This window comes from Meriones unguiculatus, chromosome 10, assembly GCF_030254825.1.
Source record: "Meriones unguiculatus strain TT.TT164.6M chromosome 10, Bangor_MerUng_6.1, whole genome shotgun sequence".
Taxonomy (NCBI): Eukaryota; Metazoa; Chordata; class Mammalia; order Rodentia; family Muridae; genus Meriones; species Meriones unguiculatus.
The window spans coordinates 104,962,787-104,977,993 of NC_083358.1; the positions used below are offsets into that span (position 1 = coordinate 104,962,787).

Consider the following 15,207-nt stretch of genomic DNA (forward strand, 5'->3'; position numbering starts at 1 on the left):
CACCACAGGAAACTTCACCAGGTACGGGGTAAAGTCAGCATGGCTCCAGACTCCTGAGTAAAGTCAGGGTGTCTTATCTTACATGGAAAGCCACTTACACCACAGGAAGTTCTGTCTTCATGACTAATCAACCCCCAATTCCCCATGAACCCCATAAACGCCTGCTCTTTTCTGTCATTTGGCAGCCCGAATCCCCAAAACAGTGTTCTTTCCTCTTGCTCACTCTCTTCTTGTTCTAATGAAAACCTTTACCTGTGAGTTTATGTTCAGTTTTTATTTTTATTTCTAATCACAGGGACAGGTTGCCTTGAACCTGTTACCAGTTTCTCTCCCAATAGACTCATGGGCTACTGGGTCAAATTAAACAATGTTTATAAGTATACTCTGGTTTGTATTAACACACCATAACAACTAAGGCTGTACTTTCATTATTTTATACACAAAGACTGGGTAGACTCCAAACCTCCTTCAAGGTCAAAAGTGGCAAGATTACAAATGAGTTTAGTTTAATGCAAAAGGAGAGCCTCCTATATTTAAAATATCTAATGTATTTATGATAAAAATTATTGTCATATGAAACACCCTTTAAAAATATTTACAAATGTTTGCTATTGCTTAGTGTTAAAAATAAAGAAGCAATACCCCCTTAACAATTTCCGAAAATAACTAACTTGACATCAACAACATCGTAGAGTTTCTTCAGGAAGTCGGAGTCCAGGTGATTGTATTCGCTGGTCAGTGTGTGAAAATACACCAGTACATATTCCTTCACAGCAATGTGATCCATTACATGGATAAAATATAAGAGAGCCTAAGAGAGAATAAAGAACACTTTTTCACAGCAGTTCGTGTCACAGAGGCCAGGGGAGGGGGACCCTCCCCTAGGGTTAATCTAATCTACACCCTTAGTGTAGCTGCAGACAGGAAGATCGGGTTGGTGAGAATCCATTTTCTTAGAGAGCCCCTGTATTTAGGGACACTCTCAAAGGCTGTGCCAGCTCCTTCTCCTCAGGGTTTTAAGCGAAGGAAGAGGATAAATTAATCTCTGGCTTTTGAAATAACTCTTCAGATAGCAGGAAGAACGCTTGGATCAGCTACCAGGTTTCTCCTAGCTAGGACAACGATGTCGAAACATTTAGAACTAAGATTTAATACTTCTTAAAATTTTAACAAAATCTCCTATTCTTAAAGTTTCTGTTTGCATTCCATCAAGATCTCTGCGTTCTTGTTCAGACACAGACTCAAGCCCCAAAGCACATGATGTATCCAGCCGTTCCTTCCACACTCCCATGGAAGCTCATTTACTTAGCACTCTTAATACTTATCTGAGTGAGGAAAGTGGAGGGCTTTGTGGGTGGTTGGCAAGACACTGCGCGACATTGCTAGAACTCAAGAGGATGATCTAATATGACCCTGTTTGGTTAGGGATGTATTCTATTTTAAGAAATTTAAGAGAGACACTAAAAACAAAATGAGAAATATAACCCAAGCAGGGCTGATGTGACCCAGTGGTTTGGCTGTAAACAACTGCAAAGAGGAAGCTGAAAGGATTATCATCAACCATGTTGTTTTCCAATTCCTCCTCAGTGGAGTCCTTGGCATTAACATGGATTAGGACCAAACTGCAGGCACAGTAGGCAGAGGGCATGAAGAACACAGTTGCTTTGTGTGTTACCTGGTTTGAACCTCACAATAGGTCTCATATTCTAAAGACATGAAATGACATGCAATACGAGGAATGCTATGCAAGTACACACCGAGCTCAAAAGAGGGGTTATGGATAAGTCATGCTACTGCTGTAAAACATCTGTATTAGGAACACAAATGGCTGCAAACAGGATCATACAATGTCATTCTCACCAGGTGAGTCTTTCTGTGAATAAATTTGTCCCTAATATTCCTACTCGTTCTCTCATCTGACTATGTCTTTGTACTTTCCATCCATTTTTCATTTTTATGCTTAAGCCAATTAGGACACTCCTTTTGTCTTCAAATTCTCTATCTTTAAAGTTATTCTACTGTTATTTATAGGGCTAGCCAACAAGAGAAAGCTGTGGAAGACAAAAGAAAACTTTTTTTTTTCCTTTTCAAGTGTGTGTGTACACCATGTGTGTAGGGACACACACAATGGCATCAGATTCCCCGAAGCTGGAGTTATAGGCAATTGTGGGCCACCCACTGTGGGTGATGCAAATCAACCTGAGTCCTCTGGAAGAGACTTACCCACTCTTAACTGGTAAGCCATGTCTGCAGCCCCAAAGGAATCCATTTCAAAATACTTGCTTCCACCTTCACTTAATTATTAGCTTCCCCTATTGACACATCTCTTCTCCCTATTGTATTCCCTTCAAGCTCTCCCTTTCCCTCTTGCCCCATGTTGGAGACTGAACCCAGGGCTGTGGAGGCTACATGAGCACTATACTCTGAGGCAATCCACAGCCTTTTAGAACCATAGTTTTTTAAGGGTCACAGAATATTCCATTTGCAGGTGTGCCATAATCGGCTGTTGGAAATTTAAGTTATAAGTTTTGCTACAGAGGATCCCGTAAGATACCAGGCTCACTGATTTCACATATTCACCCAAATACTATTGACCAAAAGTTTGAGAGCTTAGCCGGAAGTACTGATCAGCGTTGAAGCAGCTGTGCTTTATCTTAAAATCTTATGTACTTTCTCATCTTTAAGTATGCTATGTATACTGTGGTTAATACACATGGGTCAGTTACAACTTATTTTTTGTAGTTATTTTCCAATGAAATTGATGTTTTAGGGATATATATTAAAATATATACTTATGTGTTATATACACTTATATATTATAAACAGTGTATCATATCCACTCCCACATTCTAGGCACCCCAACATGCCCTGCTCAGTCCTTCTTGCCCTTTTTCTTTTGCAGCAGTATGCTGAGTTCAGTTGGTGCCGTTGCTATGGTGCTGCCTGAGGAGCTCTACTTAGCTCATGGGCAGATGAGTGCATCACACTCAGCAGTTACAGGATTTATGGTTCCATCTTCCCTGGGAGTATCTTCTTAGTATAAAGTCTCAGGAATCACTGGGTCGATGAATACAACTCTTTATAGTTTCAATTCATCGTTGGTGACAACACTTTTTATTTACAAGTTCTTGCTAATTCTCAAGATAAGAAATTACTTTTTTGAATATTACTTTTTATATTACTAGTCAAGCTGAACAATTTCTTCCTTTTATTTAACAGTTTCAACTAGTTCTTTCTTTTAGGATCTTCTACATCTGTTCTGTGGTCTGACATGAAGGGATGATGGAATTACATTATCTTGCTATTATGGATAAACTATGTCTCTGGTTTATTATTTTTAAGTAGATAATCAAATTTAATTTTTCTTTTTTTCAAAGAAGCTCAAGTCTGATTGTATAGTTACTATGCAGGATGTTTCTAACCAAAAGCTTGCTGGTTATATCATATCCAAACAGAATAGCTGTGTTTCTGGAGTGTAGTACCAGAGCTTTCTGCTATCTGTTTCTCCCAGAGAGGAGAAGCAACCTCTAACTGACCAGAAATGATGCATACCGACTCTCAGGAAATGCTGTTCTACAGACCCACAATACATCTCACCTGTGCTGCAGACCCTAATTACCAATACCATACTCTTGTGACTTTATATACCGACCTGATTTGCAGAGCAAGCATTTATGGCTTACCTTGTCCATATCTATCAGGGTCACAGGAATGTTTCTTCCAACCACCACCATCACTGTGCGGCCACAGTTATCCACACCTGCAGGGGAGATGCAGTCAAGTCAGGACCAGGAACCTTATCACAAGATCTGTGTTTGTACTGTCAAATGCTTATGTATTTGACTGCATAAAACACTTTCACACATTCAAATGGTAAGAAATGATATGCACAAGCTCCTTAAATTATATCATTAGATTTCCTTTACTGTTAAGGAAATACTTTCTTTGTCTTTGTTTAAAGGTTTTAAAATAGCATAACTTCTAGTCTTTTTTTTTTTAAAATAAATAACCATTTTGCTTAACCTCACCCAAACTTTTAAAAATATTAGTGACCCAGGACAGGCTGGAGGCTCTCAACTGAAAATCAGCAGGTAATGCCCAAAACAAAATCCAATGGAGGAAGTATAGACTGGAGAGTGCTATAAGGCTTGAATTTTGTATTGACAAATGCATAGGACTCTTCAGAAGCAGAAAAAATTCTAACAAAAAAAAGCAACCCAGGAAAAAGTAAAACAGGCACTGCTGAGACCATTACAACACACTAGAGGTTAATACAGTGTCTACATGCATATGTCATGATGTGCAAACCTACTGACCTCGGCACAAAACACTGTATTCATAGAGAAAATGAGAGAAACCAAGTCCTTCAAAGCACAATGAGTCAGGTCTTTAGTGAGCAAGAATAATAAGTGAGCATTAAGCTTACCTGTTTGGTATAAGGCTTTCAGAGAAGCAATATCAGACAGGTCTTCAGATCTTGCTTGGCATAACCAGCGATTATAACTAGACAAATAAAAGATACAATCATTTGTAATGGAAGTTTTGGTTTCTTTATGAACTGAGTTATGTTATGTTAACATGTTTTTGTTATAGTCCCAAGTGTGGGATTTTTTTTTTTTTACTTAGAAAAATCATTTATTTCTGCTCCTTTCATATATCATATTGTAGAGGAAACACTCTCCTATATGTGTCTGAAGTTGCAGAGTACCACACACACCATTTAAAGATAAAGCACCACTGCAGGGACTGGCCAGTCGTCCAAATATTTCAGCTCTCAAAATATACTTCCCGATTTGCATTAATATTAACTTCTGAAAATCAGAACTATGATGTCCAAAAAATGATGAGAGGACTGTAAAAAATAATCACTTTACTCAATACCAAAGTTTTAGAAGTGGAGTATGTTTTCTTTAAGTTTAAAAAACTAAGAAGAAAATGCCACTTGACATAGCTGGTAGATTGGAACAGGAAAAATACTGTAACGAACGTGTCTCTAATACCATGAATTCCAGTCCTAGCATATTAAAAATATGCTGGCTAGGGTGTTACTCAACGCTGCTTTTATGCTGCTTTTCATTCTTTTCCACACTGCACACGGGAGTGGTTCAGCCTTCAAAGCTTTATTAATGGGAACAGACCAGGATCCACTGATTTCTCCTCAAGACACACTAGCCCATCAGGTAACCTGGTAATTTCATTCTCATGAATACTCTAGCCATGAAGAAACTCAGTAGGACACAGACGAAGCCAGTGAAAAGAAGAAAGCTAGTGAGTTTTGGAATATTTTGTTCATTGGATTGGTCCAGGATTATGAAACCTAAGCCTCCCATTGTAAATAAAAAGCTAGATACAAGTCCTTCCATAATATACTGTCCATTTACTCTGTAAGCCAAGAAAGCTACCGGTCTCTGATGCCCATGTTCATCCGTCATTGAGCCAACACTTGGAGGTTCAACGATAACATAGATTATTACCACCAAGGTGTACACCATCATGGCCGATGGCATGTGCACCCAAGGCGGCTTCTTCAGCTTCAAGATGGGGCATTCGAGCACTAAGAATGGGACCTGATACAGACTACCCATGTCGGCAGTGGTAAGGCCGGCCCTCTGGCCTCCAGCTGCTCGAGGCACCTGGAAACACGCCCCCCCAATTGTGGGATTTTAATTTGTCCACAGCTAATAACTGCCTCAAGAAGGGGTATAGTTTTTGCCAAGCTGGAGTTAGTTGAATTCTGAGGACTTTGAAGGGTATAACTATGTTCTGATGCCCAGAGGGAGAAGGCAGTGGCCTGGAGGAGGCAATTAGAGGACTGCGTGATACATTTGCTGGTTTGCTGGTTACCTGGACTTCTGGGTATCTTGGTGACTGGGATTGGTATTGCACCACCTAGACTTGTTCATGTTCCACTATTACCCAGAGATATTCACACTGCTCACTTCCCTTCGTTTTCTGTTCTGGCTTCTGTGTATTGGTACAATAAAAGATACACAATCCTCTATTCCAATCCCAAACAAAGTCAAAAGCTACAAAAGAAAAACAGCAGTCAAAATAGTTCCCATAGCTTATTTGAGTGAATATCCCTGTTATGTGCTGGGCAAAACATAGCCATCACATATAATCTATCACATAAAGCAAGGTGTGATGGCAGAAAAACCACTGGACTCAGCTACTAGGCTGCTCCTCAAGGAAAAAATACAGTTGTTTTCCAGTGGTTTGCAACTGATTTAGGTTGCACACTGTCCCCACAAAGCTAACATAAGCCAGTTAATCAATTACTATCCATCTACACAGCCAAAGGCTGAATGCTGAAAAAAATTTAAACAAAATCACTCTCAGAGGCACAGGGCCTACATGGGTCTATACCAGGTCCTTCATGTATGTCACAGCTGTTAGCTTGTTGTTTTTGTGGGACTCCTAACAATGGAATGGGTGTATCTCTTGACTCTTTTTTCTGCTCTTACAACTCTTTTCTTTCTATTGGGTTGCCTTGTCCATCCTTGATATGAGGGCTTTTGCCTTGTCTTATTGAATCTTGTCTTGCTGTTTTCTCTTGGAGGCTGTTCTTTTCTGAAGTGGAAAAAGAGGGAGAGTGGATCTGGGGGAAGGGGAGGTGGGGGATTGAGAGGTGTGGAGGAAGAGCAAATTGTGGTTGGGATGTATGGTATAAGGGAAGAATATTATTTTCAATAAGAATACACTAATTTTTAAAAAACTTCAGTAACTGACCTATTCAGACACCGCCCGTTGTTTGAGGGACAGTTCAGCCTGGAATTTACGAGGTTTTCAGGACTGATGCAAACGTTAATCCTACACACAGTTTCATCCTTTTGTCTTTTGAGTCCTGCTTCACCTCATTCACTATAAATGGATTCCAGCACTGAGTGTGTGGGGGAGGGGGCTAAGCTCTGCAAGGGCAGGGGCTATACTTGCCTTGCTTGTCTCTGCATCACTAGATGTACTACAGCACAACAATGGCTATGTTAGTAAGGATGTAATACTTAGTAATTAACGGAATGGTGCCTTTGTATGAGAAGTGAAGTTACCATCTTGGGCAACTGGATGTTAAGCCTAACAAGGACAACTAATGAAAGGAAACAAATTATTTTAGTGAAATCATCTTTTCCCTATTTTCCAATCTAAAGACTTTCAAAAGCTGTATTTTTTGAGAAGTTGCTAGTTTGCTTCCTAATAACTTCTATCTTATGATATGTCCAATTTGCTCACATGGACAAACCACTTAGACACATCAATAAAAGAACAAGGGGTCTTTTCTCTTTTTCAAGGTTTAGAAAGAACTGCTACACAGACACTGATGTGGCACAGCAGCACAGCGAAGGAACAGGAAGGAGACATCAGCGGAGGGACAGTTGGTTTTCAAAAACATTACTAATCAAACATTTCCTTTAACAGACAAAAGTGTTGACGTCTCTTCATCCTGGTCAACATAAAGGGACTGCATACTGAATGTGAAGATAAGAGTCTGCCTCAGGAAAAGCAGAAGTATACCTTTCTAAACTCTATCCTGCAGTCTTTTTTTTTAATTAAATTTTAATTTTTTATATTAATTACATTTTATTTGCTTTATATCCCAGCTGTAGCCCCCTCCCACATTCCCTCGAAATCCCACCCTCCCCCCTCAACTTCCCCCATGCCCCTCTCTATGTCCACTGATAGGGGGCTGAGGTATCCCAGAAGCAGAAAGACACACATGGTATATACTCACTTACAAGTGGATACTAGACCTATAAGATAGGATAAACATACTAAAATCTGTACACCTAAAGAAGCTAAACAAGAAGGAGGACCTGGGGTAAGATGATCAATCCTCACTCAGGACAAATAGGATGGACATTGGAAGAAGGAGTAAACAAGAAACAGGACAGGAGCTTACCACAGAGGGCCTCTGAAAGACTCGACCTAACAGTGTATCAAAGCAGGTGCTGAGACTCATAGCCAAACTTTAGGCAGAGTGAAGGGAACCTTATGAAAGAAGGGGGAGATAGAAAGGCCTGGAGGGGACAGGAGCTCCACAAGGAGAGCAACAGAACCAAAATATCTGGGCACAGGGGTCTTTTCTAAGACTGATACTCCAACCAAGGACCAAGGTCCATTCATAGATATAACAGAACCCCTGCTCAGAAGTAGCCCATGGCAGCTCAGTGTCTAAGAGGGAATCCTAGTAAGGGGAATAGGGACTGTCTCTGATATGAACTCAGTGGCTGACTCTTTGCCCCCACCCCCAACGAAGGGAGGAGCAGCCTTGCCAGGCCACCGAGGAGGACATTGCAGCCTATCCTGCAGTCTTAAACATGGTGGAACATTGGCTTCCAGCTCCACCATATCATAAATCCAACAGTCATCAGTTCTAAACTGTTTGGTCTCAGGACCCCTTCACGTTTATATGTACCAATTTCACCATATTAAAAAGAACAGAAATCTAAAAGCATTTACTTATTTAATTTAAAAACAACAAAAATGATTATCTGAATATGCTTTTTAATGTAAAAACCAAAAGCCAACAACTGTACTTAGGAAGACAGTTCTCACAGTTGTCTTTAATATCTGCTAGGCTCCGTGCTAAGCCTGAATGCGGTCTCCCACCACAGTCCAGGTTAAGGTGCCTCAAAAACTTGACTGAACATTGCGAGGATAAGAATAAAAAAGGAAAGTAAGTCTTAGTGACATAATGAACACAGTTTGACCTCACGAGCCCCTTAAGGGCACTAGGTCCCTGGGCCACATATAAGAGCCATTACCACTATTTTAGCAAAATAAGCAGGACCTCAAGGGCCTCAGGATGAGTCCTCACAGCTACAGCCACACAAAAGCTTCATTTAACCTTTCTCTCTCACAATGTGGTAAGAGAAAAAGTAACTAACCTGAACCCCGCATCAATCAGATGGATCATCCGAATCCAGCATTTGGCTTCTGGGAAATGACATCCCCACCACCACTTCCTGCAGTCTCTCTACACTTCTAGCTGAGTGCTGCCTAGACCATGAATACTTCCAAGCCTGAACTGCCAAACTTATTTTCTCTGAAGTTTTTCTTCTAGCAGCACTCTGAAGCGCTCTGCATTACAGATAAGGACCTCATCTTAAGTCTCACAAAGGCCACATCAATGGGGAGCAGACAATCTTTTCATTCACTATGGCTTTACTGGCTGGCAGAGCCTTCAGCCTTTGTTTCCTGCTGCAGGCTTTGCTGCCACTAAGTGGTAGCTGGATATGCCCAATACCCTGCTCTCTCACTGTCCAGAACTTCTGCCTTCATGTACTCAGTATCTCTGACATCCAAGATGTAGCTCACTCACATTTTCTGGATCCTCTTATTTATGTCTACATCCAGGACATGTTCTTATAGAGGAAGCATCTAATGTCTAACGCACTTGACTCTACAGATCAAGGCCTTCCACTAGGAGAGGGTACTGTTTTACAAGCCGTACACATTCTTTCCCAGAACCTACTCCTTTTCTGGGGGCAACGTAACAAAAAAAATGCAGACTTAGTACATACATGCTCAATTTAATACTGGCTTGAACTAGTAGTTAGCAAGTGAAACAAACAAACTACTGTAGAAAAAAATGAGATAAACAGCCAGACTAGAAAAAAAAAAAAAATGCAGACTCGGTCATCTCGTGGAAAATGGAAAGTCAGCGGACACGGGGGGGGGGGCGGAGAGAAAGAGCATGCATGGCACATATGCAGAAGTCACGAGAACAACAAAAAGTTCTCTCCCTCAGCATGTGGGAGAGCCCAGGCACCAAACTCAGGTAGTCAGATAGTCAGGTTTGGCAGCAAGCACCTTAAACCACTGAGCCATCTCTAAGGTGAATATAATGCTCCTGCCGTATCAAGAAAAAAACCCAACAAGGCTAACTTTTTGCTCCAGTGACAAAATGAGCCCAATATACACTCCATGCACTTGACTGTGGAAAGTCTGTATTTTCTTGACATTCACTTATTTACTTATTTTGAGGCAGGGTCTCCTTATCTAGCCCTGGCTGGCCTGAAACTCAAAGAGATCCACCTGCCTCTGCCTCCGCATGCTGGAATCAAAGGGGTGTGCTACCACACCTACCTTAGAAGCTTGGCTTTTGCACTAGTGCTAGGATTAACACATCTAGATACTGTACATTGATGCATATTGATACAATTATCTCAGTGAATTCCTGCTTTCCAAAAGACCTATGCATCACATCATAAAGCCCTGTTCACAGGGCATAAGCCAGTGTATTTTAAAACAGTATATGAAAACACGGATTGGAGCAGAGATGGTACAAGAGAGTCAAGGCACTTGCCGCCACGCCAGGTTTGGCAACATGAGTTTGAGCTCTAGGAGCCCACATGGCAGGAGAGAATTTCTGTAAGTTATCCTCTGACCTCTGCATGCAGCAGTGAGTGGGTGACACACATTCACATCTACACACAGCCCCACACATATGTGCACCCACGCAAGCACACACACACACACAAGTAAGTAAATACAAATAAAAAATCATGAGTATGGTTTGAGATCCAATATTAGAACTAAACTTTAAAAATCCATCATTTATCAAATTCTATGCACTGCCCAAAAACATATCTAATTCCTTGAAAGTCTTTAAAAGTACTTCTTTGCTTCTGATTCTATACTTGAGTAAAGTAATTTTCCTCATATAATTATTCAAAGTAACTTTAGCAACAGTTTAAATGATGCTATTAGATTCTGATATGGTAAGTGTCGATAGATACAGCCCATGTGGACACAAGCCCTCTGGGATCTTCCGCCATTTATAAGAGTGCAAGGGGATTTGAGAACCTCAAAGAACTCACAAAATATGACACGAACATTTAAAAAATGCACACACAGAGTCAGATCACGGTGGTATGGCAAAGGAGCCTAGTCAGAGTATTTAAAGAAAAGTTAGACACTACTGTCACTTGATTCATCCTTTGGAAAACTTGTTCACTGGTTCCCCCTAGTGGCAAATCAGCTTTTTAAATGCAAATAAAATCAGTAAAGTGAAGACCTGGGACTAAGGAGACAGAACATTTAATTCTGGCTGGGGGAGAGGGAGCTAAGTTGCGCAGGCTCCAGAAAATAACCTCTCTCCCAATCTAATGGCGCCAACCCTACAAAGTCAGCAGGCTACAAAACAGAACAAGACACGAAAGAAGAGGAAGGGCTTACTGGGAAACAGTTCAAGTGAGGCAGGAGGGGATGAGAGAGGGCAACAGGAGGTGAAAATGACAGAAATATGTCATATGAAGCTCTCAAAGAAATAAAAATATATAAAAAGTTATGTTTGAAAGGTACTCCTCAGACTGTCTAGTCCAACTCCCATTCTATATCTGGAGACTGAAGGAGACTGTGCCATATAAAACAGTATGATATGCTGTGCCAGGCTGTGAAAAAACAAAGCACAGGAGGCACGTATTTTAGACCCAACAGGTAAGGTTTGAGAGCCATTTGCTTTTCAGTCTACACCCTGAGAATGGACAGGATTGAAGGAAAGATGATCCCAATCAAAACGAATGGCAGGACCAAAGTTCAAAAGCAAGACAGACCAGATGAGCTGGGTACTGAAGACAGCTGCAGCGACGTGCCTTAGGGAGCTTGCTGAGTTCCAGGGGCTGTGCTCCACTCAGTGCAATCATCCGCTGCTCACAGCCTATCACACGCTATCCTTAACCAGCCCTGTGAGGGAATGGCGAGCCATGTACAATTTACCCTTGTCTTTAAAAATACGAAAGGCAGCCAGCCTTACTATCAATCTTTGGAAAAACACTAGTTAAAAATCTCCATCTATGATTTCCAAAGGATTCATTCCAAATTGCTTTAGTGTTAGAAACACTTGGAGAACACAGACCGTAAAGCTCCTCAGGGTAAGTGGGGGAGACAACTCTTCAGCTGAAGAAAACTTCGGCGGCTTCAGTGATAGCACACAGCGGAAACCTGGAAGTGCCTTTCCTGGCTCCTGATTTCCATGTTTAGAATGTACCCTCACACGGAGGCACGGCAGTTAGAGCTCACAGCGGCATACAAAGCCTGCAAGCAGTCATGCATCTCATCGCTGCTTCCCCACACTAACTGATTTAACTTTCTGCTCTGCATCTGCAGTGTGGGAAGGGGGCCGTCCTACTCGGTTGTCAGGAAGATTAAACAAGAGGAACTGTGTGGGTAGAGAGGATTCCAGCAGGTGCCACACCCCTTTCCCAGCCGCATCCTATCTAGCTGTCTGAGCAAGTCTGCCTTACTTTCTTTGATGCTGCTTCTGTAGGGCAGCTTCAGACAACTGTCCCTGGAGGATCAGTTTTCTTTGCTTGTCAATATCTCCTTCCATTCGAGCAAAAGCATGCGAGCCAATGAAAGACAGATCCATTCCCAAGCCGTCATCTTCATCTTCTTCATTGTCTGTAACAAAAAGCACCATTAGCAGAGAGCTACAAGAGTACAAAGCAAAACCAACTCTGAGTGCTGCAGGAGGAAGGACTGTGAGGTAACAACAACAAAAAAACAAAACAAAAGCAACAACAAAACAGAGCAAAACACCCCTCAAACCCAGGTTAAGATTATGACCCTAAAATAATTTAGAAATCTGAGGTCCTGAAATAATGAGAGAAAGATAACTACCGCATTCTCTAGGCTGATTCATGATCAGGCCCAGTCAGCACTTGTGCGGCCTGTCTCCATTCAAGGGGCTTATCATCTTATGCGTGTGAAGCCGAGAGAAACTACTTACAGGACAGACTCAGGAAAGCTCTCATCCAAACACATTCTCTCTGCCTACAGCTTTAAACCTATGTGAGCATAAAACCTAAAGAAATAACATGGCTATAGCGTTATTACCTTATTTAATGCTAACTGCGGCTTTTACATGGCATTCCCACTCTTGAATCCCCAATACAAGTCCTGTATCTGCTGGCTGGTGTTTTACCAGCACGCTATTTTTCTGAAGGGAAATTTATGGAAGGCAAAGGCTGAACATTATACATTGCTGGTATGGAAATCACTATGAAAGTTCCTAAAAAAGCTTAAAATAGAATTACCACTGACTCGACTATAATTCCTGTAGATAAACCTCCAAGTAGTTGGTAAGCATACCACAGATATCTGCTCATCTGGGTATCTGTGCACTATCCACAAGAGTCAAGTATGGGATCAGTCTAGAAATTCATAGAGGAAGGGGTAAAGAGGGATATACACATATTACACACCAGAGCTTTATTCAGTCCTAAAAAATGAGGAAACTGTGATCTGCAGGAAAACGGATGGAACTGGACATCATTTTGTTAAACAAAATAAGCCAGGTGCTGAAAGACATATATCACATGGCTTTTCCTCATGAAGAATCTAGATTTTATACAGATGTAACATGCAAGTGTGTGTGGGCGTGAGCACTCTGAGAGAAGAGACCAGCAGGAGCAAAATAACAAAAGAAGAATGATGCATGACCGTGACAAAAGAAATGCCATACCTGTATGAGAAGGTCAGAAAAGAACCCATAATTTGTATGGTATGAAGATGAGGAATTTAGAATCCCAGCACTCACCCTCCGAAGCACCGGGCTTCTCACTTATTCTAATTTGCCGCTCAGGCACCACAGGCTCCCCTTCTGCATTTCCGATGTCTGCAGGTAGGTAAGGCAATGACTGGCTCTCCTCCTTTAACGACCTTGGGAAGTACAGAGGTAGCAGCTTTTGGTAAGTGGCCTGTGTCAGAAAAGTAAGGCACTCTGTGAAGAACAGTGAGGTACGGAAGCAGTCTGAGCAGCGCTCAGACTGTGGTGCACATGCTGTGAAGAGTTTGCCAGACCCTGAGCGGCACAGCGCTATATGCTGAAGCTAGGATACCGGTCTCTATTTGACCCAGGGTTAGTTTTCAGGTTTTTTTTGGGGGACAAATGGGGGAGGGGGGGTTGAGACAGAGTCTCTCTGTGTAACAGCCCTGCTGTCCTGGAACTCCATCTGTAGACCAGTCTGGGTTTGAACTCATAGATTCATCTGCCTCCCAAGTGCTGGGACTAAAGGTGTGTGCCACCACTACCTGGCTAGTTTTTTACGTTTTATTTTTTAAATTTCTAAGTATTTTTGAAGGACTGATAGTTTCACTCATTCTTAGAAATTAAAAAAAAAAAAGATAAATTTTACTTAGAAAAAAAAAAATAAGGGGCCCATGAGATGGCTTCATAGAGAAAGGCCACCAAGTCTGGTGACCTGAGCTTGATCCCTGTGACCTACTGACTCCTGAAGGTCATTCTCTGATTTCCACACTCACATTTCCCCTTAACCTTGTCCAAAATAAAATACATAAATAAATCTATTTTAAAAAAATTAAGGAAAGCGATAAAGATGGGAGATGAATGATAACAAACTATAACATACAAAATGAAGGTCATGCAATCTGTTGGGCTTTCAGACCTGAGACAAGCAGCTGAGGTGCCTCTTTAACTAAAGCGGACCTGGCCTCCAGGTCCTCCCAGCATCCCTCAGTCCCACATGTTATGTCCCGCCCTCCCCCAGAGGCTCTTCACTATATAATCCAAACATTTTGGTTCTCTGCTCTCTCTCTTTCTGCAATGACTCTCCCTGCTCTTTCTCTGCTTTTTCTCCTTTCTTTTTCTGTGCTCACCCCCCCACGTGTGTGTGTGTGTGTGTGTGTGTGTGTGTGTGTACGCATGTGGGAGTTTTCTCTCTGCCCCCACCCCTCCCCTTTCTGTCACCCGCTGCATGGAGACTTCTCTGACCCAGTTCCTTGGGACCTGTGAACCTGCTCAGAGTTGCCTCCAATAAACCTGCATTTATAAACTCTAATCTGGCTTGAATTAGCTCATTCATCAGGTGGAAGAATGCTTATCAAAACCATTATTTTGTAACCTAACCTATTAATTAATAAAGTAAATACAATGTGCTAAAGTACAATGTAGAGTAAGGTGTACTCTATCTTTGATTTCCAAACGTGTGGTCCCTGTGCTCAGTTACAGCACCAGAGAAAATGAAGGCGCTCTGTGCTGGAAGTCTCCATGTCTGTTGATACACCCTGCTTCTTCTGTATCCTGGGCATCACTGCATAATTACTCAGCATCACTCATCAACTATTCCAAAGAACAGGGAGCTTGAGAGATGGCTAGAGCTTGTAAGCACTGCAACTATTGCACAGGACCAAGGTTCTGTTCTCAGTACCCACATTGGGTATTTCCAACTGACCCTAACTGTAGATCCA

General features: G+C 41.7%; 2 protein-coding genes across 4 annotated transcripts in view; both read right to left on the bottom strand.

Moving 5' to 3' along the window:
• Positions 1 to 15,207, bottom strand: part of Gdap2 (ganglioside induced differentiation associated protein 2) — a 56,593-nt gene that overhangs the window by 13,314 nt on the left and 28,072 nt on the right. For 2 of the 3 annotated variants that reach the window (XM_021649385.2, XM_021649384.2), the window contains exons 7-11: positions 13,538 to 13,697; positions 12,243 to 12,399; positions 4,427 to 4,503; positions 3,684 to 3,760; positions 672 to 811 (exon numbers count right to left, since the gene is read on the bottom strand). In XM_021649385.2, coding sequence (XP_021505060.1) covers positions 672 to 811; positions 3,684 to 3,760; positions 4,427 to 4,503; positions 12,243 to 12,399; positions 13,538 to 13,697 — 611 coding nt within the window. Of the gene's footprint in view, positions 1 to 642; positions 812 to 3,683; positions 3,761 to 4,426; positions 4,504 to 12,242; positions 12,400 to 13,537; positions 13,698 to 15,207 lie in introns of all 3 variants that reach the window. The other variant, XR_009594800.1, reaches the window with a different exon arrangement.
• LOC132656955 (oligosaccharyltransferase complex subunit OSTC-like) lies at positions 4,519 to 7,598 on the bottom strand. The gene has a single exon (XM_060392981.1). It carries the CDS (start codon positions 5,583 to 5,585, stop codon positions 5,169 to 5,171), a length of 417 nt encoding a protein of 138 aa, XP_060248964.1. The 5' UTR covers positions 5,586 to 7,598; the 3' UTR covers positions 4,519 to 5,168.